Source organism: Macaca fascicularis, chromosome 1, assembly GCF_037993035.2.
Source record: "Macaca fascicularis isolate 582-1 chromosome 1, T2T-MFA8v1.1".
Lineage (NCBI taxonomy): Eukaryota > Metazoa > Chordata > Mammalia > Primates > Cercopithecidae > Macaca > Macaca fascicularis.
Genome location: NC_088375.1, coordinates 191,897,662 through 191,920,386, shown reverse-complemented (window position 1 = coordinate 191,920,386; position 22,725 = coordinate 191,897,662). Strand labels below are relative to the sequence as shown.

The following is a 22,725-nucleotide window of genomic DNA, read 5'->3' as shown; positions in this document are numbered from 1 at the left end:
TTGCAAAAACCGTGGCTTTTTTTTTTTTTTTTTTTTTTGAGATGGCGTCTCACTCTGTCGCCCAGGCTGGGGTGCAATGGTGTGATCTCAGCTCACTGCAAGCTCCGCCTCCCGGGTTTACGCCATTCTCCTGCCTTAGCCTCCCGAGTAGCTGGGACTACAGGCAACTGCCACCTCGCCCAGCTAGTTTTTTGTATTTTTAGTAGAGACGGTGTTTCACTGTGTTAGCCAGGATGGTCTCGATCTCCTGACCTCGTGATCCGCCCGCCTCAGCCTCCCAAAGTGCTGGGATTACAGGCGTGAGCCACCGCGCCCGGCCAAACCGTGGCCTTTTGACCCATGTCAGTGTGTCGGCATAGCGCTCCAGCCCCCGGGTTGGCCTGCGGCAGGTTCTCAATCTATATTGGCAGAGGGAGGGCACATGGCTACTGCCGCTCAGAGGCAGGGTATTCCTGGCAAGAGGAGGGTCCCAGGGCCAACAGAATGCAGACGTTGCTCCATCTTGTCCTCTTCCTACAGCATCCCACGTGGGTTCCCGAGGTGCAGGGAAGCAGGGGACGCAGGGCTTTCCAACTGCTTAGTACACAGCACAAAGGTGGGCGGGAGGGGTTTACGTAATCCATGACAGCTCCCTTTAACTTGTTTTGTTGTGTTTCTTACTCATTTAAACAAATTTTGGGGCATTAAAAGAAAGAACCTCAAGGCTGGATGCGGTGGCTCACACCTGTAATCCCAGCACTCTGGTAGGCCGAGGCAGGCGGATTGGTTAAGGCCAGGAGTTCGAGACCAGTCTGGCCAACACAGCAAAAACCCTATCTCTACTAAAAATACAAAAACGGGCCGGCACAGTGGCTCACGCCTGCAGTTCCAGCACTTTGGGAGGCCAAGGCATGCAGATCACGAGGTCAGGAGATGGAGACCATCCTGGCTAACACGGTGAAACCCCGTTTCTACTAAAAATACAAAAAAAATTAGCCCGGCGTGGTGGCACACACCTGTAGTCCCAGCTACTCAGGAGGCTGAGGCAGAAGAATGGTGTGAACCCAGGAGGCAGAGCTTGCAGTGAGCTGAGATCGTGTCACTGCACTCTAGCCTGGGTGGCAGAGCAAGACTCCGTCTCAAAAAAAAAAGTACAAAAATTAGTGGGGCATGGTGGCACATGCCTATAATCCCAGCTACTTGGGAGGCTGAGGCACGAGAATATAATCACTTTAACCTGAAAGGCAGAGGTTGTAGTGAACAGATATCGCACCACTGCATTCCAGTCTGGGCAACAGAGCAAGACACTCTCAAAAAAAAGAAAAAAAGACAGCCTGGGCTGCAGTAAGAAAGAACGAAGCTCAAGAAATTGCAGACTGCTGTAACATTGGCACATGACAGGAGGCGCCTGAGGTCAGAGGGCAGGTGCCCAGCCTAGCATACAAACAAAAGCCAGGGTTGGGACTAGAGTTGTTTGGTTTCCTAGCCTGGCATTTTACCCTCTGACCAGTTCCATCCTGCCAAGTCTTTTAAAAAAGAAGAGTGATGGACTAACAGCCCGAAGCCTGACCTTAGGGTGACCTCAAGCATTAAGTGCTCCTGAAGCCACTTCCTTTAAGCCTTCCAGTGATGTCAAGACCCTTGCATGACTGAACCTCCCGACACCCCTGGTGGCCCTCGAGGCAGAAGGCACTCGCCAGTCTTGAAAGTACAACTGAGAGGAGGGAGCTGGTGCATTTATCAGCAGCACCAGCGAGCTGAGGCACCCTGCCAGGGGCTGCTCATACATTCTGATTTAACCACCATGAACAAGCTTTTGGGGAGAGATTGCTCCCTTTTCACGGATGGGAAATGAGAGGGAGGGAAAAGCGCAGAACCAGGGCGCTCTAGGCTTCAGAGAAGCTTCCAACTGGGGGTCTCTGATGCCAAATTCTGCGCCTTGCCTGCTCAGGTCCTCCCCTTGTTTCCGGGTACTGGTCTCTGAAGGAAACAAGGTTTCTACCTGGTGCTTTCTATGTAGGTCAAATTCCATAACAGCAGCTCTCTGAGCCTTGCCCACTCTGAGCCGAGACAGCACGGGCACAAGCTCAGAAAACTTTGGGCCACTTTGCTGCATTTGCTGTAAGCCAAAGTTGGCAAACTATGGCAGCTAAGAATGAGTTTTACATTTTTAAGTGGCTGGAGAGAAAAAAAAGACAACGACTAATATTTTGTGATACGTAAGAATTATAATAAATTCACATTTCAGTGACCATGAATAAAATTTTATTGGAACCACAGCCACACTCATTTGTCTACGGCTGCTTTTGTACTGCAACAGCAAAGCTGAGCGGCAGGCTGAGAACTGCATGTCCCACAAAGCTGACAATATTTACGCTATATGTGGCCCTTTAGAAAAAAGTTGATTGTCCTCTGATTTAAGCCCCAAGTCCCCTGAGCTGCCCAGCATTCTCAAAGCCTTCCAGGCAAAACCACATCCTCCCTAAATAACCGAAAAGGTATGCATCCTATAATGGAATGTTAAATGTAAACGATTGGCTTCTTGGCCGAGTGCGGGCGTGGGGTCAGGATCTGGACCCTGGGGAAACTGACATCCCTGAGAAGATACACATTTGGTGGTTAGATGGGCAATAATTCAAGTAAGAGAACACTAATTTGGTAAGACTGGGCACATGCAAAGTTCACTGTCACTCTCAGCAAACACGTTTAACTCCCAGCTCCTCCACTTGTGTGACCTTAAAAACATCCTTTCCTGGCTGGGCACAGTGGCTCACGCCTGTAATCCCAGCACTTTGGGAGGCCGAGGAGGGCGGATCACCTGAGGTCAGGAGTTCAAGACCAGCCTGACCAACATGGTGAAACCCTGTCTCTACTAAAAACACGAAAAATTAGCCGGGCATGGGGGTGCACGCCTGTAGTCCCAGCTACTCAGGAGGCTGAGGCAGGAGAATCACTTGAACCCAGGAGGCGGAGGCTGCAGTGAACCAAGATGGCGCCATTGCACTCCAGCTTGGGCAACAAGAGTGAAACGCCGTCTCAAAAAAAAAAAAAAAAAAGTCTTTTCCTCTAAGCTTCAGTTAGTTCTCCATAAGAGAGGATTTTCTATGAATAAATGATAGTGCCAAGGAAAGATTATGCCCGAATACATGCTCCCAACACTCTTCTAGTCAATGGAAATTCAGTGATAAAACTATACTAAATCCCTGCCTATGGAACTTGATAGTTTAGTTGAAGGCTGGGGAAGAAAATAAATACATGTAATACATCAGGTGGTGAGTGGTATGAAGAAAGTGACGGGGGTGCTATTTCTTAATCATGGTGGGACATGCCTAGAATGAAATATTATGCAATTGGAAGAATGAAACACATCTGTGTTATGAAGAGTACCAGGGTAGATTGTTCAGGGGGAAAAAAAAGCAATAGGTTGTACATATTGTGTAAGGAACAGGGAGTTGGTGAACTTGTATAGTAGCACTTGGTTGTATGTGCAGAGAGAAACACTGCCAGTATTTACCTCTAAGGGTTGGGTTGGTGAACAGAATGGGTTGCAAAGAACTATGTAGAAAGTGGGATCCAACTACACAAACGTTATATTTATAGGCATGTATCTACACATGCACAAAGAGAAGTCTTTAGGGTAAACACCAAACTGTCAAAACTAGAAGACATTCTTTCATTTATTATGCTTCTCTGTAGTTGGCTCTATAACTTCTGAAATTTTTTTTAATCCAATTTTTTTTCCAGTCACATCCAAGCACTTTATTGGACACAGCTTGGATGCCAGGACTTGGCAGACACCACACACTGCCCGCTAGGCCCTGGACTGTCTAGGGCTGGGAGCGAGCGTAGTTCATCCAAGGAAGTGTCAGACCACATGGTAACTCCACAATGCAACACTGTGGTTAGAGACTTTATATAGCTGGGAGATGGAGGGCTGCCCCACAGATGTATGAACAGGTCCAATCTTCCATAAATAAACCTACAGTGGAGAGGAAAATGACACTGGAATTCATCCTTAGACACGGAGCACCCTAGATGGGTGGGGGCATCCTCACTGGTCAGGGGGGCCAGGATGGGTGATGAGGGGGCCCAGATGTCCACAGCATGGAGCAGGCAGGGGCAAGGATGGGGTCAACAGATGATGGGCATTTGCACTAGGACACTGCATTCACAAGACCAACTACTGAAGGGACATATGTGTCAGGCTGTTCATTCTGGAACGAGGAGGGGTGATCTTTATATTGTATTCTGTGGCTGGTGGGCTCAAAGGTTACTTTGTGGAGAGAATGAGGGCAATGAGACCATACAGTGAAGATGAGGTCAGGATCAGGCCCACAGATAGCCCGGGCTTCTGGGCAGCACTGCATCCCCCAGAGTGCGGATGGCACAGCTGGCTGCCAGGCCACTCAGGCCCACACTCAGGCTAGCGCTTGGCTGGAGGAGATTCCCGTAGAGGCTGATGCAGTCAATGAGTGAGTTGGAGATAAGGACTTCCACCACCAGCTTGTAGATGGTGATGATGCCAGCCATGACTGCTGGGACACTGGACTTCATGATCAGCTCCAGCTGCATGAGGGCCAGGGCCACAGTGCAGTGCCACTCTAGGCTGTGCCACAGACAGCACGCAGGGCTGTGGGATGGAGGCAAGGCGAGCCCAGAGCCGACTCTGTTTACCTGGGGCCAGAATCCTCTGGGGATAGCTTCTGCACAGCTGTGAGGGCCACACCCAAGTTATCACACGCAGCAGGGAGCCGAAGAAGGCACCCAGCTAGGGGAAAGAAGTCCTCAAGAAGAACTGCCATAGCTGGGTGCTCAAGGAACCCAGGGCAGTTGCTTGTTTCTTTCCTCGAACTGGGCCCCCCAGCCCGAGAGAGTCCACCTCTTCCTCCAGCAGCGGCGCTTATGGCTAGCTGGCCTGTCTGCGCTCCCACTGTGCTATGAAACCCTATCTGTGCTGCTCAGCACTCCCCTAGCCTGCTGCACAGCCCACATGCTCCCCTGGAGCCTCAGTGCCGCTGACCCAGACAGCTAGGTCTCATCCCCAGTACAGCTGAGGACACAAGCTCCATCAAGAAGTGTGGCTTGCCTAAGGTCAAATGGTAGAGCTGTTTCTGATGGAGCCCTTTCCTCCCCACTCCCAAATGCCAGGGCAGGGGGAGATACAGGCAGACTTCCTGTCCAGCAGAGGCCTCAGTAGCCAAAAGCTCCATCAGCTGAGGCCTGGCAAGAGCTCTCTCCCATTCCAGGGTGCGCAGGCCCCAGGGAGGCAAGTCAGTGTGGTCACAAAGAGAGGAGATGATGCTTCTTTCTGCCCAGGTTGAAGGCCTGGGAGCCCTGCTCAGTTACTGCAAAACCCTAATGTTTATGCATCAGCTACTGCCAGGCCTGGTGGCTGGAAGACAGAGTCTCAGGCTCCAGTCCACCCCTCCTGTGAAGGGAGGTAACAATTGGAGGCTTGTTTGGGTGGCCAGGGCTGGGCCTGCAGGCCTGGACACAGCCTCTCTGAGTCCATGAGTCCGGTCAGGAGGCCTCCCAGCCTCCGCCATCATGGGGATGTCAGTTACCAGACTGAGTGAGCGGCTTTATCACCTCTATGCCCAGGAGTGAGGTGGGGGAAGGGGTGAGGTTTCAGGCCCCAAGCCAACACTGCACACTTTCCTCTTTGTTCCAGGCCTCCCCAGCTCTGCCAGTCTTAGGGAAGCGGGGAGCTGGATGCCTGTACCCTTGGTACTGGAGCAGAGCTCTGGGCCGACACCCCGTGACCAGGAGGCACTGGGCAAAGCTGAGCTCCTTGAAGTCACAAGCTGATTACAGGGGATTTGAGGCTGGTCCAGCTCCGGGGCAAATAGGGTCGAATCCCTGGATGGCTCGGTACTAGACAAGGATCATCTTGGGGCTGTTTACATCATTCGTACACCCAGACTGGCCATACAAAGGGTCTTTCCACTTCAAATAGCCACTGCCCTAATTTAGGGCATGGGGCCAGTCTCACCACATCCACTGGGGGTAGCCAAGTCTCTGTTTATTGAGAAGGAAACCAAGGCTCCAAGGAAAGCCACTTCTTCAAGGTCAGAGTTTAGTGGTAACATCTAGTGTTTTGTTTCCATTTACAGTAGAGTTTCAGTTGTCAAGTTACGTCTAATCCAACTTTCAGGCTCCTATGGCATGCAGAAAGAACATGGGCAAGTCCTGTGTCTGGGGATTCCTGCTCATTTGGGGGTGGGTGGAGGATGGCACAGACAGGCGTGTGCACAAGAAAGCATCTTTTAAGAAAAACACAGCTAGGCCAGGCGCGGTGGCTCATACCTATAATCCTAGCACTTTGGGAGGCCGAGGTGGGTGGATCACCTGAGATCTGGTTCGAGACCAGTTTGACCAACATGGAGAAACTCCATCTCTACCAAAAAAGTTACAAAAAAATTAGCCGGGCATGGTGGCACATGCCTGTAATTCCAGCCACTCGGGAGGCTGAGGCAGGAGAATCACTAGAACCTGGTAGGCGAAGATTGTGGTGAGCCGAGATCGTGCCATTGCACTCCAGCCAACAAGAGCGAAACTCAGTCTCAAAAAACAAAAAAACAAAAAACAAACAAAACAAAACAAAAAAACAAAAAAAAACACAGCTCTGTAGAATGCCTGAAATCTTTTGTGATAGCCTTATCTCAGACAAATCTCTTCCCTTCTCTGGACTCAGTTTCCCCATTTGTCAAATGGAGGGCTGGGCCATGGCTGGAAGGCCCCTCCTGCTCTGGGTTCCTTCCACCCTCTAATGTCATCCTGGAAAGGCTGGCAGCTTGTCTTGGGGTGGGAGGCTCAGTGTGTGATATTTGCAAAGTCATTTTTTATTGGACCATGAGGTCATTGTAACTTGTATCACAGGGCAGTTGTGAAGACCCTAGGAGTTACTGGACATGAATGTCCCTTTCAAACTATCCCAAGGGTGACCCAAATTCAGAAAGGCAGGCAGGCAGCCTAAGGCAAAAAGGCAAAGCAAAGAAGCCCAAAGCAGCGCAGGGCACTCACATGAGCGGACCCTCCCTGGCCTGGCACTCTCACCCATGTGCCATCCCTACTCACTTCCTGACAAGCCCCTATTAGGAAGAATGGGTTAGTGGGAGCTTTAATGATTTACCTGACTTAATACCCACGGGCCAGCATCCTGACTCCCCAAAAGCTCATACTGCCAGAATGCCAGCTTTTAGATAAAGGCCAAGGCCCAGGTACAGGTCACCCACGGCCCAGGTAAGTGCAATGCATCACGGGAGTCCAAGGAAGCAAGAAATATTTATGGAGCATCTATGGGGACAGAGACATACATTCTTTTCTGAATTCCTAGACACTGTAATGATGAAAACTGGGCAATTGAGGCAAGCTGGGAGTCAAAACCACATACGCAAACACCTATGTTCAGCCGGGTGCAGTAGCTCATGCCTGTAATCCCAGCACTTTGGGAGGCCGAGGCGGGCAGATCACCTGAGCTCAGGAGTTCGAGACCAGCCTAGGCAACATGGCAAAACCCCGTCTCTACCAAATTTTGCTGGGCATGGTGACGTGCGTCTGTGGTTCCAGCTACTCAAGAGGTTGAGGTGACAGAATCACTTGAGCCTGGGAGGTAGAGGTTACAGTAAGCCGAGATCGTGTCATTGCACTCCTGCCTGGGTGACAGAGTGAGACCTCGTCTCAAAAAGGACAAAAAACAAAAAACTATGCTCTCTGCACCACAGAGGGGCTGAGGATGCCGCGGATTTCTGATTTTTCCTTTTCTGGAAGATAGAGACTGGCCAGAAAAGTGATGAGTGATGGGCATAGGCAAGGCTAGTTACAAGTTCTTCACGAAGGGTAGGGTGAGACATCTGGGGCAGGGCTCACCCTTGCGTGCTGGTGCTGCCCAGGAGGGATTGTGGGCGAACCCCTGGCTTGGAGGCGAGGTGATTCCATCTGTCCCCTACTTCCTATTTGGTCAAGCTCATTACTATGAGTTACAGAGGAGCACAATGGAACACAGGGAAGTTAGTTAAGTCAGTTCCCATTTCCTGGGAGACAAAGAGGAACATAGCAGAACCAAGGCTTTGGAGCCAGGCACACCTGATTTTCAGATCTTGTGTGAAAGGCAAGCGATACGACCTCTCCAGGCCTCAGTTGAACATCGTGCACAAAAAGGTTGTGCTTGCAGGTCAACTCAGCAGTCTCCAAAGCGAAGGGCTTTATTCCAGAATGTATATGGAATGATCTACACAAGATTTGGAGGGGAAATGACCCCAACTGCCGTCTTGTATCTATTTCTTTTGAAATTTCTGTTTTGTGAAAGCATATAATCTGTTAGTATCAAAGTGCACGTGCATGAATTTAAAAATACATATATACCACTGTGAAAGAGGTGTTCCAACATTAATTACTGACGAGGTAGACAGTGGAAAATTTGGAGAGCACTCCATGAAGAGCACCCGTCTGCTACACTATTTAGAAGCAGCTGGCATAAGGAGCCACCTTTGAAGGTAAGCAAACTCTCTCCCTTTTGCCTAAAATTCAAGAAATGCTGTGGTGAAGAGAGACAGTGGAGACAGAAATGAAATTAAATCTGATGGGCCTGGGTTCAAATCCAGTTCAACCACTTACTAGCTGTGTGACTTTAGCAAACTTATTTCCCTTCTCTGAGTTCCAGGCTGGTGAGTAACCAGCAGGGCTATATGGTCCGTGAGGCTGAAAAGTAGTTTGGCTAAGAACCTGTTGATTTTCTCCTCCACTTTCCTGTCTCCACGTAGAATATTCACTCATTCACTCAACAAATAAATGCCCATGTCTGGCATAGCATGCTGAATAGATAGTTCCTTCCCTAGAGGAAGTGACAAAAGTGATCTCTATCTTTCAGATGGAAAAACTGAGGCCCAGAAGTTGCCTGCAAGAGCCCTGAGATATTTGGACTTCCTTGCCACTAGCTAAAAGAGCTTCTCGCTGAACTTTCGTTTAGTTATATCCCACCCTTATGGCTCACCTAGGATTCTGGGAGCCTTCCCCGGGAACTTCCTCGGGGTCTCACCTTAAGCGAGGGCGCGGGAAGGGTGAAGCAAGTCGTCTGGACTCATGGATTCAACAGGTGTGGGGCGGAAGGCCTTTTCCCGCCGAGGGTACGGCCCAGCGTCACCCCTCTCAGTCCCACCGGGACACCTCCACAGCCAGTAGGAAGGGCAGTTCAGAATTCAGTGCTACCCCCGCGTCCCAGCTAAGAAAACAAGGGCCATCCAGATGCCCTCCCAGCTGAGATGGAAAAATCCAAGTATAATAAAGAGGGAGCGTTTCAAAAGAAAAAGGGCACTTGAAAAGATTGTAGACTGGGGAGGAAGGGAGGGTGGAAAGAAACAACGCCCTATACACAGGAGGGGTTCCACAAACATTTGTTGGAAAGAAATCGCTCTGCGGAAGTTAGAAAGATGCCCTGCAGGACAAGCCCGTCTACACATGAAAAAAGAAATCCCATCTAGGCAGTTGTTGGTCCCCAGAGTCCCCATCCCTCATTCTCCAACCCTGTGGTGTGCGCGCCTCCCGCTCGACTTCAGCCTGGGGCTCTTTCCCGGTTCCCGGATCCCCCGTCCCTCCGGCTGCGCTCCCCGCCGGTCCCGAGGGTAAACCTGCCTCCGCGGAACACATCTCCGCGAGACTGGGCCAAAGCTTTGGGGCCTACACTCCTCGGAAAGGAGAGCCTCCAAGACCGGAGGTTCATCTCAACCCCCGCGTTAGAGCCCGGGCCTGGAGAGAAGTGCCCTCCCCTCGGCCTCGGCACCGCGGGGGACGGGCGGGAGGAGTAGGGTAGGCGGGCGGGACATCTCGCACCAGGCCGCCCACCTACTGGGGCGCCCGGGTTAGGGGAGCCGGCGGAGAGCGGGGGCGGGTCCTGCCTCCTCCGCGCGCCGGGGCCGGGGCTGGGCCGGGGGCTCGGCCCGCTCAGCCAATGGGCGCCGCGCTCGGGCCCCCTCCCCCGCACCGGGAGGGGCCGACGCTGGGCTACAGCCGCCGAGGTCGTGTGCGACGTGCCGCGCCCGGGCCCTGTGTCCCCAGCACCAGCAGGGCCGCGTGGACGGCGCGGCGCCCCCGGAAAGAAGCCGCGTGCTCGGTGCCGGCGCCAACTACGCACGCGGCGCCCTCCGGCCCGCTAGATCCGGAGCCCATTCTCACTGCGGCGCGCGGCCCGGCGGGGCACTGCGCTCGGGACCCGCATCCAGCCAGGCTCGGAGAGGCGCGCGGCCCGCCCCAGGCGCACAGCGCGGCGGGGCGGCGGGGGAGGCCCTGGCCGGCGAAAGGCGTGCAGGAGTCCGCGCCTTTGTTCCCGGCGGGAGGGCCCGCGGGCGCGCGACTCACCTTGCTGCTGGGCTCCATGGCAGCGCTGTGCTGGTGGCTCTGGCTGCGCCGGGTACGCGGGTGGCGGCGGGCGTGCGAGCGGCGCTCTCCGGCCCAGGCTTGTGCTCTGGTCTGGGGACTCCGACTGCGACTCTGACTCCGACTCCCGTCGCTTGGTCTCCAGCTCCCTGGCGCGCTCACTCGGGGACCCGCGACTAGCTACCGGCACGCTCGCTGGTGCTACCTCTTGCCTCTTGCGGGAGAGCGCGCGGACCGTAGCGTTTATAGGACCCCGGCCATTGGCTGGCGACGCCGGTGTGTCAGGGGTGTGTGGGCAGGACCTCGGGGCGGGGCTTGGGGCCCAGCCTGTCCTGGGTGGTGCTCCGCGGGGAGGGGGTTAGGGGAGGGGCCGGGGCCGGGGCCCCCCAACCACTGCCTCGTTCAGGCTGCCGATCGGCCCTCTCTGTGCGTTGGGACCGCGGAGCGCGTTCGCTGTGTGACTCAGGGCAAGTGTGCGCACCTCTCTGAGCCTCCGCGGCTTTCTCTAGCAAAATGGTGGAGCCGGTACCCGGCTGTAAGGCAAGCTGGGATGCGCGGAGTAGCGGGTGTAAAGCTGGACTGGAGTTCTCCCTCGGCCGCTGGGTGACTTCGGTGCACTAGGGATAGTAACAGTACCACCTCGTGGGGTTATAGAAAGACCAAGTGAGTTAATATTTGTAAAGTGTTTAGAACAGCGTCTACTGCGTGCAAAGTAGTATTTATTTGTTAGAGAGACTCCAGGAGGTCTTGCCCAGTGATTGACTTTTCCCTTCCCTGTCTCCACCCCCCACGTTCCCGTTTGTGAGCCAAGCCTTGCTTTTGCACCGGCCGGGCTCTGCCTAGAAATGCATACCCGTCTCAAACCTGGGCTTTAAAATCACCTCCTCTGGGACGCCTTCCTCTACTTCTCACAGTTCAGGTGAGTCTATGGTGACCTATAAGTGTGTAAAATATGAAAGGCAGGCTAACTGACTGACGTTAAGGACATGATAGACCTTGGGTTTAAACCAGCTCAACTGTATACTGGCCCGGCCGCGATCCTGGGCGAATTCCTGGCCAATGAGGCTGTTTTCGGTTTTTTTTTTTCGGTTTTTTTTTTTTTTTTTTTCAGACGGAGTCTCGCTCTGTCGCCCAGGCTGGAGTGCAGTGGCACGATCTCGGCTCACTGCAACCTCCGCCTCCCGGGTTCAAGCAGTTCTCTGCCTCAGCCTCCTGAGTAGCTGGGATTACAGGCGCCTGCTATCACGCCCGGCTAATTTTTTGTATTTTTAGTAGAGACGGGGTTTCACCATTTTGGCCAGGCTGGTCTTGAACTCCTGACCTCGTGATCCACCCACCTCGGCCTCCCAAAGTGCTGGGATTACAGGCGTAAGCCACCGAGCCCGGCCGAGGATGTTTTCTTATGAGTAAATGGAATTCTCACACCAATCTCATTGCTATCATGAGAGGTGCAATTTCCAGATAAGCTCATGAAGTGTTTAGCATGGAAGTTCTCATTTACTGGTTGGTGGTATTGTTGGTTTATTTATTTATTTTGTTAGTAAATAAATAAATGCTGGTCTCGAACTCCTGGGCTCAAGTGATCCTTCCACCTTAGCCTCCGTAGTAGCTGGGAGTGTAGGCATGTGCCACTGCACTGGTAGTGGTATTGTTATCATCTGACTTCACCTTATTTCCTCTAGACCAGTGTCTTGCTTGAGACACAGTGAAGGGAAGGACACCCAGTCCAAAGGTCTGATCAAAATCTTGAGGGTCCCTTTCCTGATGGAGGGAGTCATGGTAGGCTTACTATCTGTTGGAAACCAGGAGGCTGAGCTGACCAGATGACCCCTGGAGTTCTCTGGCAATGTGTCCAGTTCTGGCTGAGGGGCACCTTGGTTGAGTATGGAGCCCTGAAACAGAATGCAGGTTCATTCTGGGCACCCCCCTGCCCAAGGCTTCAATTCCTATGATCTCTCTATGCTCAGCCTGGAAAGCTTGGGGCCACCTCTCTCCTCACCCCTGGACAGAGCCCACTAAGTCCTGCTGACTCCGCTGTCTACACCACCTCATCCTCTTTCCCTCCCCTGCTGTCTGCAGGGCCTACATCTCCACTGGTCTTTCGTCCTCCAGTCCTGCACCCTGCCACTCTCCTGCTCATCTGTCTGAAATTGTCATGGAGGGAGTAAGGGCCAAGCCTGGCCATCACGGTCCTTCTTCGGGGCACCAGTTTACACACTCAACCTCGCCCCTCATACCAGCAACTCACATCCACACCTTTGCTCAGCTTGTCTCCTCTGCCTGGGAATCCCCCCGCCTGCCACCTCAGCATACCAAAAAGCACCATGGGTCCTTCCTCCTCTGGGAAGTTTCCCTGGTTCTCCCAAGTGGAAATCTTTCTCTCCTTTACCATTTGGTGTTTTGTAGGTTGCCACTTGTCTTCTGTCTGCCTTCCCTCAGCCTGTGAGCACCTCGAGGACTAGTTCTGCAGCTGAGGCACGTGGGTGAATGATTGAAGGAGGGAGGGAATGCACGAATGAGTGAGCAGCTAATCTACCTGTCTCGAATGTTCCTTCCACTCTAGTCTGTCCTGCTGATATGTCCAGGCTTTCCTTAAGTACCGTTTGGGTTTTGCTACTTCCCTGCTCAGAGTCTCTCCACAGCTCCTTGTTTCTTAGCACATCCAGTCTACGGTCTATGTCTTTTCTCAGTTGTGGGTTTGCCTCACTCAGCCCATGGGTCACACTTACCAAACAGCCACCTTGTCCTTCTCTGGGCCAGCCCCATGCTGGCCACTTTCCCAGGGACAGAGACATGTGACCCTGTTGTTAGCCTCATGGAGGCCCCAAGCTGGAGGGGGAGCAAGAGGGGAAATGAGCAGCAACAGTACCAAGTCAAGCATAGAGGGTTAAGAATCTGTACAGGAGCAGAACTTGTACCACAGGGGAAGGAGAGTGAGTAGAGAGAGCATCTGGGAAGGGGGAGGTCATGCTAAGCAGAGTTTGGAAGGCTGAATAGGAGTTCACCAGATGGATCCAGGTAGGCCATTCTCAGCAGAGGGAAGAGCATGTGCAAAGGCAGCAGACTGCCAGAATGATTACCTAGGGGCCTTAAGAATATCTGGGCCGTTCTTAGAGATTGATGATGGAGCCCCAGATCTGGACTCTGGAGTCCCAGCTCTGCTGTTTACTTGCAGACATTGATGGGCAAACAATGGCTTCTCTTCTCTGAGCCCGAAGACCCACATCTGTAAAATAGATATAATAAACCCTTCCTGGGTAGGCCTGAAGGAAAGTGGATGTTTATAAAGGCTTAGCTACATAAACTGTACTCGTTCTTGACTTGAGAAATTCAGTCAAATCCCCATCCCATGGTAGGGTGGTACTTGAGGAACAAGCAAAGTGGCCAGAAGAAAAGCTTTTCCTTCACCCACTCCACCCCATCTGCCCACACACAGACCCCATTACCCTCTCTGTGTTCCTCTCTATGAATGTTTTATGACCCCTGGAGGCTACTGGTCAGAAGCAAATTCATCAGAAGCTACTGACTAGATTCTCAGGTGGACTGGTTTGTTTTTTGGGTGGCTGAGTCCTTGGAAGCAGAATTTAACTCCAACTAGGGAATAAGCCCTAGAGAAGCCCCCAGGAAATAGCATCTGAGCAGAGAAGGTTCGGGTGCAGGGGGAAAGGGGAGCAGGAGGGGCAGCTAAGTAACCCCTGTGGCTGGGGGATGGGGGCTCAGGGAGGAGAAGAGACTGAAGGAATCACAGAGACTGAAGGTGGAATCACAGAGGCTCCCAAATGTCAGGTTATAGGAGTTAGGGCTTTATGCAGTGGGTAGTGTGGAGCCATGGAGAGTTATTGAGCAGGGGAGGGACCTGAGGAAACCTCAGTGTCCCCACAGGCCTACCCTACCTGAGGCACTAAAGGGGGTGTGAGGAGGCTGTAGAGCCCCAGCATTCAGCTTGAATGACCTGGTGCCCCTTCCCTAGTCTGCGCCCACACTGACAGCTTTGTTCCCTGGAGGCTGTCTTTAGTCCTGGACGGAACTCGACCTCTTCTGGGTCCGATTCTAAGCAGTTCCAGCCCCAGCTAGTCTGGAGGAAAAGAGCTGTCTGGGACTGGCTAGCAGGGAGGTGTCAGGTGCCAGGCGGATGCTGGAGCCTAGTGCGTGCCTCAGAGCACGCAAGTGGGTGGGGGAGGGGTGGTGGTGGTGGTGGTGGCAGGGCCATGCAGGGCGGGTCTTAGCAGCTCCAGAGTTAGGAGTGAGTAAGGCGGGCTGGGAAAAGACTCTGTTGCCTTTAAAGGCAAGCGCCCCTGGCAGCCAGGAGGAAAGGTTTTGCTGAGTCAGCTGCAACTGGTATAAGGGGGGATAGCAGGGGCTGGGACGGAAGTGCCCCTAATCCGAAGGATGTTTTGCAATTCAAATCCTCCTGTATTGCAGGTAAACACAGTGTTGGATTCCAGGAAGGCCTGATGGGCCAGGCACGACAGTTTTGTGTGTTTAATATTTTCATTCTGATTTGCATTCCTGCTTGAACCACCTGCTCCCAGAAAGCTTTTCGGCATCCCTTCTTTATCTTCTGTATGCCCCTTCTTGACCCTCTGCAAATGGTCTTATCAGGGCCACCACCTGCTCGCTGATGCTGGGGGAATTGAAGGGATGTATTCCCCTCCCTTCTCTCTTGAGTACCAGACTTTTCTGTCCAGCTGCCTCCAGCACAGCCCTCTGGATGTCCCACAGGTCCCTCACACTCACCATGCTCAAACCTGAACTCATTATTTTTGCGCATCCCTTCCCGTCCCCACCCTAGAGATGGCTGCTCTAGCCACCAAATTGCCCTAGCTAGAGATCTGGTATCTTCTCTGACCCCTCTCTGTCTCCCTCATTCCCCATATCCAGTCAATCCCGTGGACTCTGCCTGCCTTCTCCATGCAGACAGTCCCTCCTACAGCACAGGCTAGGACCACTGTTCATTCATCCTTCTCCCCGCCACCACACTGGTCTCTTTAAAATGCATAGCTGACCACATCACTGCTTTGTTCAGACATCTTTCCATGGCACGCAATGATGTGGCTGAATCTCATAGACATCATATTGAGTGACAGCAGCTGTGCAAAAGTGTGATTTCATATGTATAAAGTTTAAAAACAGGCAAAACTTATCTCTGGGGTAACAGCACTTACCCTTGGAAGGGAGGGTTGTGACTCTGGGGGCGGGTGCTGGTAATCAGGGTGAGGCAGGTGGAGACCAGATCAGCAGTACTGATTTTTTTTATTTCGCCTCGAGCTTTAATATGACTCAGCACAGCATGTTACTAATCCTGTTTTTATTTAAAATTTTGATATTTTGTCATCATGAATTTTTTGCATTAATTCTGGTTTTTCAAAAATACTGCATTAAAAATATGATTTATCCTGATGACAGAGTCTGCCGTCCCCCTCCACCCCTGCTTAAGTTTTATAGGGGAGGTGAGTGCCTTTCTTGTCACACCCTGTTTCTGACTGTGTTAGTAATGTTGTGTCCTCATCAGGGTGCTGGTTGCGGGTGTGTTTAGTTTGTGAAAGTGCATTGAGCTGTGTACATTTCTGATTTTCGTACTCTTCTGTATGCATATTTTGCTTCAATTAATTTTTTCTAACTTAAAATATTTCCATGATTCCAAGGGAGTATCTCCATCTGCTTCTTCCAGTGTCCCCAGCACCAAAAACAGCACCTGGCTCACACGGGGTCTCATACATTTTTGTTGAATGAAGGAATACAATATTTCAGTTAATTTAATTCCAACAGCAACTCTACGAAATGAGTATTTTTCTATTTTCTTTTTCTTTTTTTTTTTTGAGATGGAGTCTCACTGTCATCAGGCTGGAGTGCAGTGGCACGATCTCAGCCTACTGTAACCTCCAACTCCCAGGTTCAACAGATTCTTCTGCCTCAGCCTCCCGAGTAGCTGGGATTACAGGTGCGCACCACCACGCCCAGCTAAATTTTGTATTTTTAGTAGAGACGGGGTTTCATCATGTTGGTTAGGCTGGTCTCGAACTCCTGACCTCATGATCTGCCCACCTCGGCCTCCCAAAGTGCTGGGATTATAGGCGTGAGCCACTGCACCTGGCCTTTTTCTCTCTGTTTTTTTTTTTTTTTTGAGACGGAGTCTCGCTCTGTCACCCAGGCTGGAGTACAGTGGCCGGATCTCAGCTCACTGCAAGCTCTGTCTCCCAGGTTTATGCCATTCTCCTGCCTCAGCCTCCCGAGTAGCTGGGACTACAGGCACCCGCCACCTCGCCCGGCTAGTTTTTTTGTATTTTGTAGTAGAGATGGGGTTTCACCGTGTTAGCCAGGATGGTCTCGATCTCCTGACCTCATGATCCGCCCGTCTCGGCCTCCCAAAGTGCTGGGATTACAGGCTTGAGCCACCGCGCCCGGCCCTTTCTCTCTGTTTTCTAAAGGAGAAAACCAAGGCTCAGGGAAGTAATTTGCCCAAAATCACACAGGTAGTAAATGTGAGTGCCAGCACCTGGATTGAAAAAATAAACGGAGCCAGGTGTGGTGGTGCATGCCTATAGTCCCAGCTACTCAAGAGGCTGAGGCAGGAGTTCAAGTCTGGCCTGGGCAACAAGGTGAGATTCCCCCCCATTTCTAAAAATAAATAAGTAGGCCGGGTGCAGTGGCTCACACCTGTAATCCCAGCACTTTGGGAGGCCGAGGCGGGCAGATCATGAGGTCAGGAGTTCAAGACCAGCCTAACCAACATGATGAAACCCCGTCTTTCCTAAAAATACAAAAATTAGCCTGGCATGGTGGCAGGCGCCTGTAATATCCAGTTACTCAGGATGCTGAGGCAGGAGAATCGCTTGAACCCAGGTGACAGAGGTTGCAGTGAGTTGAGATCGCACCACTGCACTCCAGCCTGGGCAACAGAGCAAGACTCCGTCTCAAAAAAAAAAAATTAAAAATTAAAAAAAAATAATAAATGGATGACTTGACTCTAGAGAAATGTGTTAAATCAAATGCTGCCAGATTATCTGTCTTTAAAGAAAGCAACAAAAACAACAGAAACTCCAACCGGCACTGCCTGCTCTGACCCAGCACCAGTACAAGCAATTTGCTTTGCCTGGCTCTTATCGCTTAGATTACAATTATTTGAGCCTTATCTGCCTCTGAGATAATGACCTCCTCTAGGGCTGGGGCTCAGGTATTCCTGTCTTCCCTCTGTCCAGCAAGTTATTTGGCACAAGAAAGAAGCTATAAATGTTTAATAAATGAATGAATCAAAGAATGAATGAAGGAGGAGGCTGACAGTGGTATGTGGTGGGCGGACCACAGGTTTTGGAAACAGACCTGCTAACTATATGTCTTTGAGCATGTTACCTCACCTGAATCTCAGTTTCCCCAACTGTAAGATGGGGCTAATAGCAGTACTCACCTCTAAGAATTATTGTGAATATGAAGTAAGGAAACGTGTATCAGGTGACTGTCCTACAGTAAATACTTGAAATGTGGTAACTATTATTATTTCCATTTTTTTACATTCTCAAAGCCTGATTTTCTTCAGGGTTACAGGGATCTGCCCCTCTCGATTTCCACGTATTGTTTTCTGGAGGTCTGGTCTGTGAGGTTGGAAGAAGAGACCTGATGGTGCTTCCCCCAGTAGCTTTCTTCCCCGTGGGGTGGGCAGAACTCTGGAACAGTCCAGACGTCTGGCTTCATGGCCCAGCTCCACCTTGCGATTGGTGAGTTGCTTATTACCAGTGAGCCTCAGTTTTCTCTCTGTAAAATAAGGCCCAGAATAATCTGTGGTTTTTTTGTTTTTGTTTTTGTTTTTTTGAGATGGAGTCTCACTCTTTTTGCCCAGGCTGGAGTGCAGTGGCACAATCTCGGCTCACTGAAACCTCTGTCTCCCGGGTTCAAGCGATTCTCCTGCCTCAGCTTCCTGAGTAGCTGGGATTACAGGTGCCTGCCACCACGCCCACCTACTTTTTTTGTATTTTTAGTAGAGACGGGGTTTTACCACGTTTGGCCAGGCTGGTCTTGAACTCATGACCTCAAGTGATCCACCCGCCTCGGTCTCCCAAAGTGCTGGGATTACAGGCGTGAGCCACCGTGCCTGGCCCTCTTTTTTTTTTTTTAAGACCCGGAATAATGTTGACCTTGGAGATCTCTGGGGAGGATTCAATGGCTTGGCCCTGGGCCTAGTGCACAGTAAGCCCTCCACAAGTATTGAGTCTGAGGAATTAACCTGGCACCCTGAGGCTGGGGAAACAGCAAGGAGACCAGAGGGACCCTGAGAAGCCCAAGGACTGATGGGAAAAGCAAATAGCCTGGCATAGTTTTGTTTTATTCTTAGAATCATATTTCTTCAGAGAAGTGGAATGACAATGCCTTTCATGCCAATATAACTTTTTCTTTCTTTTTTTTCCTTTTAGAGATAGGGTCTGGCTATGTTGCCCAGGCTGGCCTCAAACTCCTGAGCTCAAGCAATACTCCTGCCTCAGCCTCCCAAGTAGCTGGGACAACAGGCCAGCACCACTGTACCTGGCTTTGATGTAACTTTGTAACTCTGCAAAACTCCTTCCCACATGTCTTTCCTTGGGTCCTCCCCACACCTTATGCTGCAGGCAAGACTAGAATTATTCATGTATCCACAGTTGTGGAAACTGAGGCACAAAGAAATTAAGCCACTTGCTTGAGATCACAGTGAAGGAAGAATTTGGAAGCAAATTGAAGATGTAAAACCTGGGCCTCCTGACTTCTAGATACCACCATGCGGCAATTTGGATCTGAAAGAAAGCACACAGCTTACGCCCGGACAGAGCAGCCGGTGTCTAGCTGTGCCCACTTGCCCCACCCAGCCCCCACCTGTGTGCCACCTGGCAGTCATATGCACATTCATTACAGGGGAGCTGGCTGACTCACACATTATACTGGGGCTGACTCATGCTTTGCAAGAGGGAGAGTGAGAATCAGTTGGCCACAGGAGCCCCCGCTTTCCACATCGAGGCTTGAGATTCATGCCTCAAATCCACGGCAGTTTAGTTCTTTAAAAAAGGAAAGCACTGTGAGCTGGCTGGAGCGGGGGATCTCTGGACTCAGAGAAGAGTGGTTTGGTTCAACTCTGGGCTCTGTTACAAGTTGACTGGGTGACTTCAGGCAAGTCATTGTCCCTCAGTCTCTTCGGCTTTGTAACAAAGGGGTTGCAACAGATAAGTGCCAAGACTTTTCAAGCATCTGAAAGACTGTTCTTGCTCTGGTTTGAGAAACCTCGTCATAATAATGTTGTATGTGTTGCTAATTCACTATGTGCCAGGTAAGTGATTGGTATGGGGTTATTAATATCTCATTTAATTCTCATAATGAATTCTAGATTTACTATTTTTTGTCCTATTTCTCAAAGGAGGAAACTGAAGCACAGTTTCAGAGTGATTTTCCCAAGGTGGAGCAGGTCAGCAAGTGGCCGAGCTAAGAATTAAACCTGGTTTGTCCCCAGACTTTGCATAAAATCTAGTCTAAGGCCGGGCATGGTGACTCATGCCTTTAATCCCAGCACTTTGGGAGGCTGCGGCGGGTGGATCACGAGGTCAGGAGTTGGAGACCAGCCTGGCCAACATGGTGAAACCTCGTGTCTACTAAAAATACAAAAATTAGCTGGGCGTGGTGGCAGGTGCCTGTAATCCCAGCTACTCAGGAGACTAAGTCAGGAGAATTGCTTGAACCCGGGAGGCAAAGGTTGCAGTGAGCTGAGATCGTGCCACTGCACTCCAGCCTGGGTGACAGAGCAAGACTCCATCCCAGGAAAAAAAAAAAAAAAAAATCTGCTCTACACCTTTATGCTATTAGACCTCAATTTCCTCACTTAAAAAAATTAAACTACATGACATAAAATTTACCATTTTACCTATTTTAAGATTACAGTTGAGTGTCATTGAGTGCATTCACACTGTTGTGCAACCATTGCCATCATCCATCTGCAGAATTTTTTCATCTTCTGAACCCACTAAATAATAATTTCCCATTCCCTGTTACCCCTAATCCCTGGCAACCCCCGTTCTACTTTCTCTGTGAATTTGACTACTCTAGGTATCTCATTTAAAGTTTCCTCATCTTTAAAACTACGATAATAAAGATCAAGTGTTATTGGATCCTTCTCCCAGTGGCATGGTTGGCTCAAACTTGAATGTAAGTCACAGTTCTTCTATTCACCTACCCCTCAGGCAGGTTGCTTAACACCTTTGCCTCCCTCATTTCCATGTCCCTAAAGTTGGGCTGGTGGACCCTGTTGGGACGATCACAGGAGACAATGGGGATGAAGGTACTTGGAAAACCCAATGCCACTTCTAGAACGTGTTATACCATCTTCCTGGCGGGCTGGAACGCTGGCTTAGATTTATAGTTGTGACAGCTGGGTAGGCTTTAGAATTGCACATTACAACCTGGCCAGTGCCCAACCCGACATTTGGGGCTGAGGCTGGGAGGTAGAAAGCACATCATGGAGGGCTTTGACTGCTTGGCTATAGAGCCCTCCCCTCAAGGAGCTTACATTCCAGCCTGTGCACCTGGTATTGTAAAGTGACTGGTATAGTCTTTACTTACAGAGAGTGCTCAGGCAGCAGTCTGTCCTGCGTGGTTCTTTTAACTGGTTCCCAGAGGCCTGGTCTTGTGGCTGAGAGTCCTATCTTCCCTATTTCCTTGAAGTAGTGATTGTTAGGATATTTTGGTTGCAAGCATCAATGCATTTAAGCCAGCTGTCACCAAAAAGGGAGTTTTTGTTTGTTTGTTTTTGAGACGGAGTTTCGCGCTTGTCACCCAGGCCGGCGTGCAATGATGTGATCTTGGCTCACTGCAGCCTCTGCCTCCCAGGTTCAAGCAATTCTCCTGTCTCAGCCTGGGCAACAGAGTGAGACTCCGTCTCAAAAACAAACAAAAATGTTGTTGAAATCCGGGCATGGTAGCGGCTTACGCCTATAATCTTAGCACTTTGGGAGACCGAGCAGGCAGAGCACTTGAGCCTGAGTTTGAGACTAGCCTGGGCAACGTGGCAAGACCCCATCTTTACAAAAAATGCAAAAATAAACTGGGCGTGATGATGCGTGTCTGTAGTCCTGGCTACTCAGGAGGCTGAGGTGGGAGGATCCCTTGAGTCTGGGAAGGGGAGGTTGCAGTAAGCTGAGATTGCTCCACTGCACTCCAGCCTGGGTGTCAGAGCAAGACCCTGTCTCAAAACAAAACCACAAAAATGTTGTTGAACGAAGACTCTACATTCATTGACATGGTAAGAAAGTCAAAAAGTATTTTTGAAGGGAAAAAAACAGGTTGCAGAGCAATATGTTTATCACATTTTTAAAAGTAAATATGCATAGGTAATATATTTGGACTTCTGTAGATATATGCTAAATGTTAAATGAACTATGGAGAGTAGAATTAGGGGTAATTATTATTTTCTTTTTTGTAATATCTGCATTTTTCTGCAATGAATAGGTATCAGTTAAGTAATAATAAAACAGTTCCGCTAGGCGCAGTGGCTGACGCCTGTAATCCCAGCACTTTGGGAGGCTGAGGCAGGTGGATCACCTGAGGTCAGGAGTTTGAGAACAGTCTGACCTACATGGAGAAACCCCATCTCTACTAAAAATACAAAATTAGCTGGGCGTGGTGGCTCATGCCTGTAATACCAGCTACTAGGGAGGCTGAGTCAGGAGATTCGCTTGAACCTGGGAGGTGGAGGGTTCAGTGAGCCGAGATTGTGCCATTGCACTCCAGCCTGGGCAACAAGAGTGAAACTCTGTCTCAAAAAAAATAAAGAAAATAACAATAATAATAATAAAACAATTCCTACCTCCCAGGGCTACAGTGTGTGTTAACTAAGACATGTATTCACTTATTCCATAAATACTTATTAAGTATCTAGTACGTGATGGTATTTGTGGAAGCTGCACAATGACTGGCCAGTGGTGGAGGCTCAGTAAGTTGGAGTCACTTAAAGCTCTGCCTTCCAGGTGTGCACAACTAAGCTGAATGCTCCACACTGGTGCTTCTGCTCTTGGGGTCTGTGTGCATTCTGAAAATCTAGGAACGCAAACAAGGTGCCACAGCTATCTATTGCTGTAGATTAACCATGTCAAGCTGGGTGCAGTGGCTCATGCTTGTAATCCCAGCACTTTGGGAGATCGAGACAGGTGGATCACCTGAGGCCATGAGTTCAAGACCAGCCTGGCCAACACAGCGAAACCCTGTCTCTACTAAAAATACAAAAAGGGGCCCGCTCAGTGGCTTACGCCTATAATCCCAGCACTTTGGGAGGCTGAGGCGGGCATATCGCGAAGTCAAGAGATTGAGACCATCCTTGCCAACGTGGTGAAACCCCATCTTTACTAAAAATACGAAAAGTAGCTGTGCATA

General features: G+C 50.6%; 1 protein-coding gene and 1 long non-coding RNA gene across 2 annotated transcripts in view; one reads left to right on the top strand and one right to left on the bottom strand.

Moving 5' to 3' along the window:
- SLC2A1 (solute carrier family 2 member 1) overlaps nt 1-10,567 on the bottom strand; it is a 32,849-nt gene extending 22,282 nt beyond the window's left edge. Inside the window, exon 1 of the mRNA XM_065524107.1 lies at nt 10,333-10,567. Within this exon, the coding sequence (XP_065380179.1) occupies nt 10,333-10,350 (18 nt within the window). The 5' untranslated portion in view covers nt 10,351-10,567. The remainder of the gene's footprint in view (nt 1-10,332) is intronic.
- Nucleotides 10,568-10,710: 143 nt separating this feature from the next.
- LOC141408223 (uncharacterized) overlaps nt 10,711-22,725 on the top strand; it is a 36,669-nt gene continuing 24,654 nt past the window's right edge. The window contains exons 1-3 of the long non-coding RNA XR_012421453.1: nt 10,711-11,269; nt 17,870-18,062; nt 18,756-19,636. This is a non-coding gene — a long non-coding RNA (uncharacterized lncRNA). The remainder of the gene's footprint in view (nt 11,270-17,869; nt 18,063-18,755; nt 19,637-22,725) is intronic.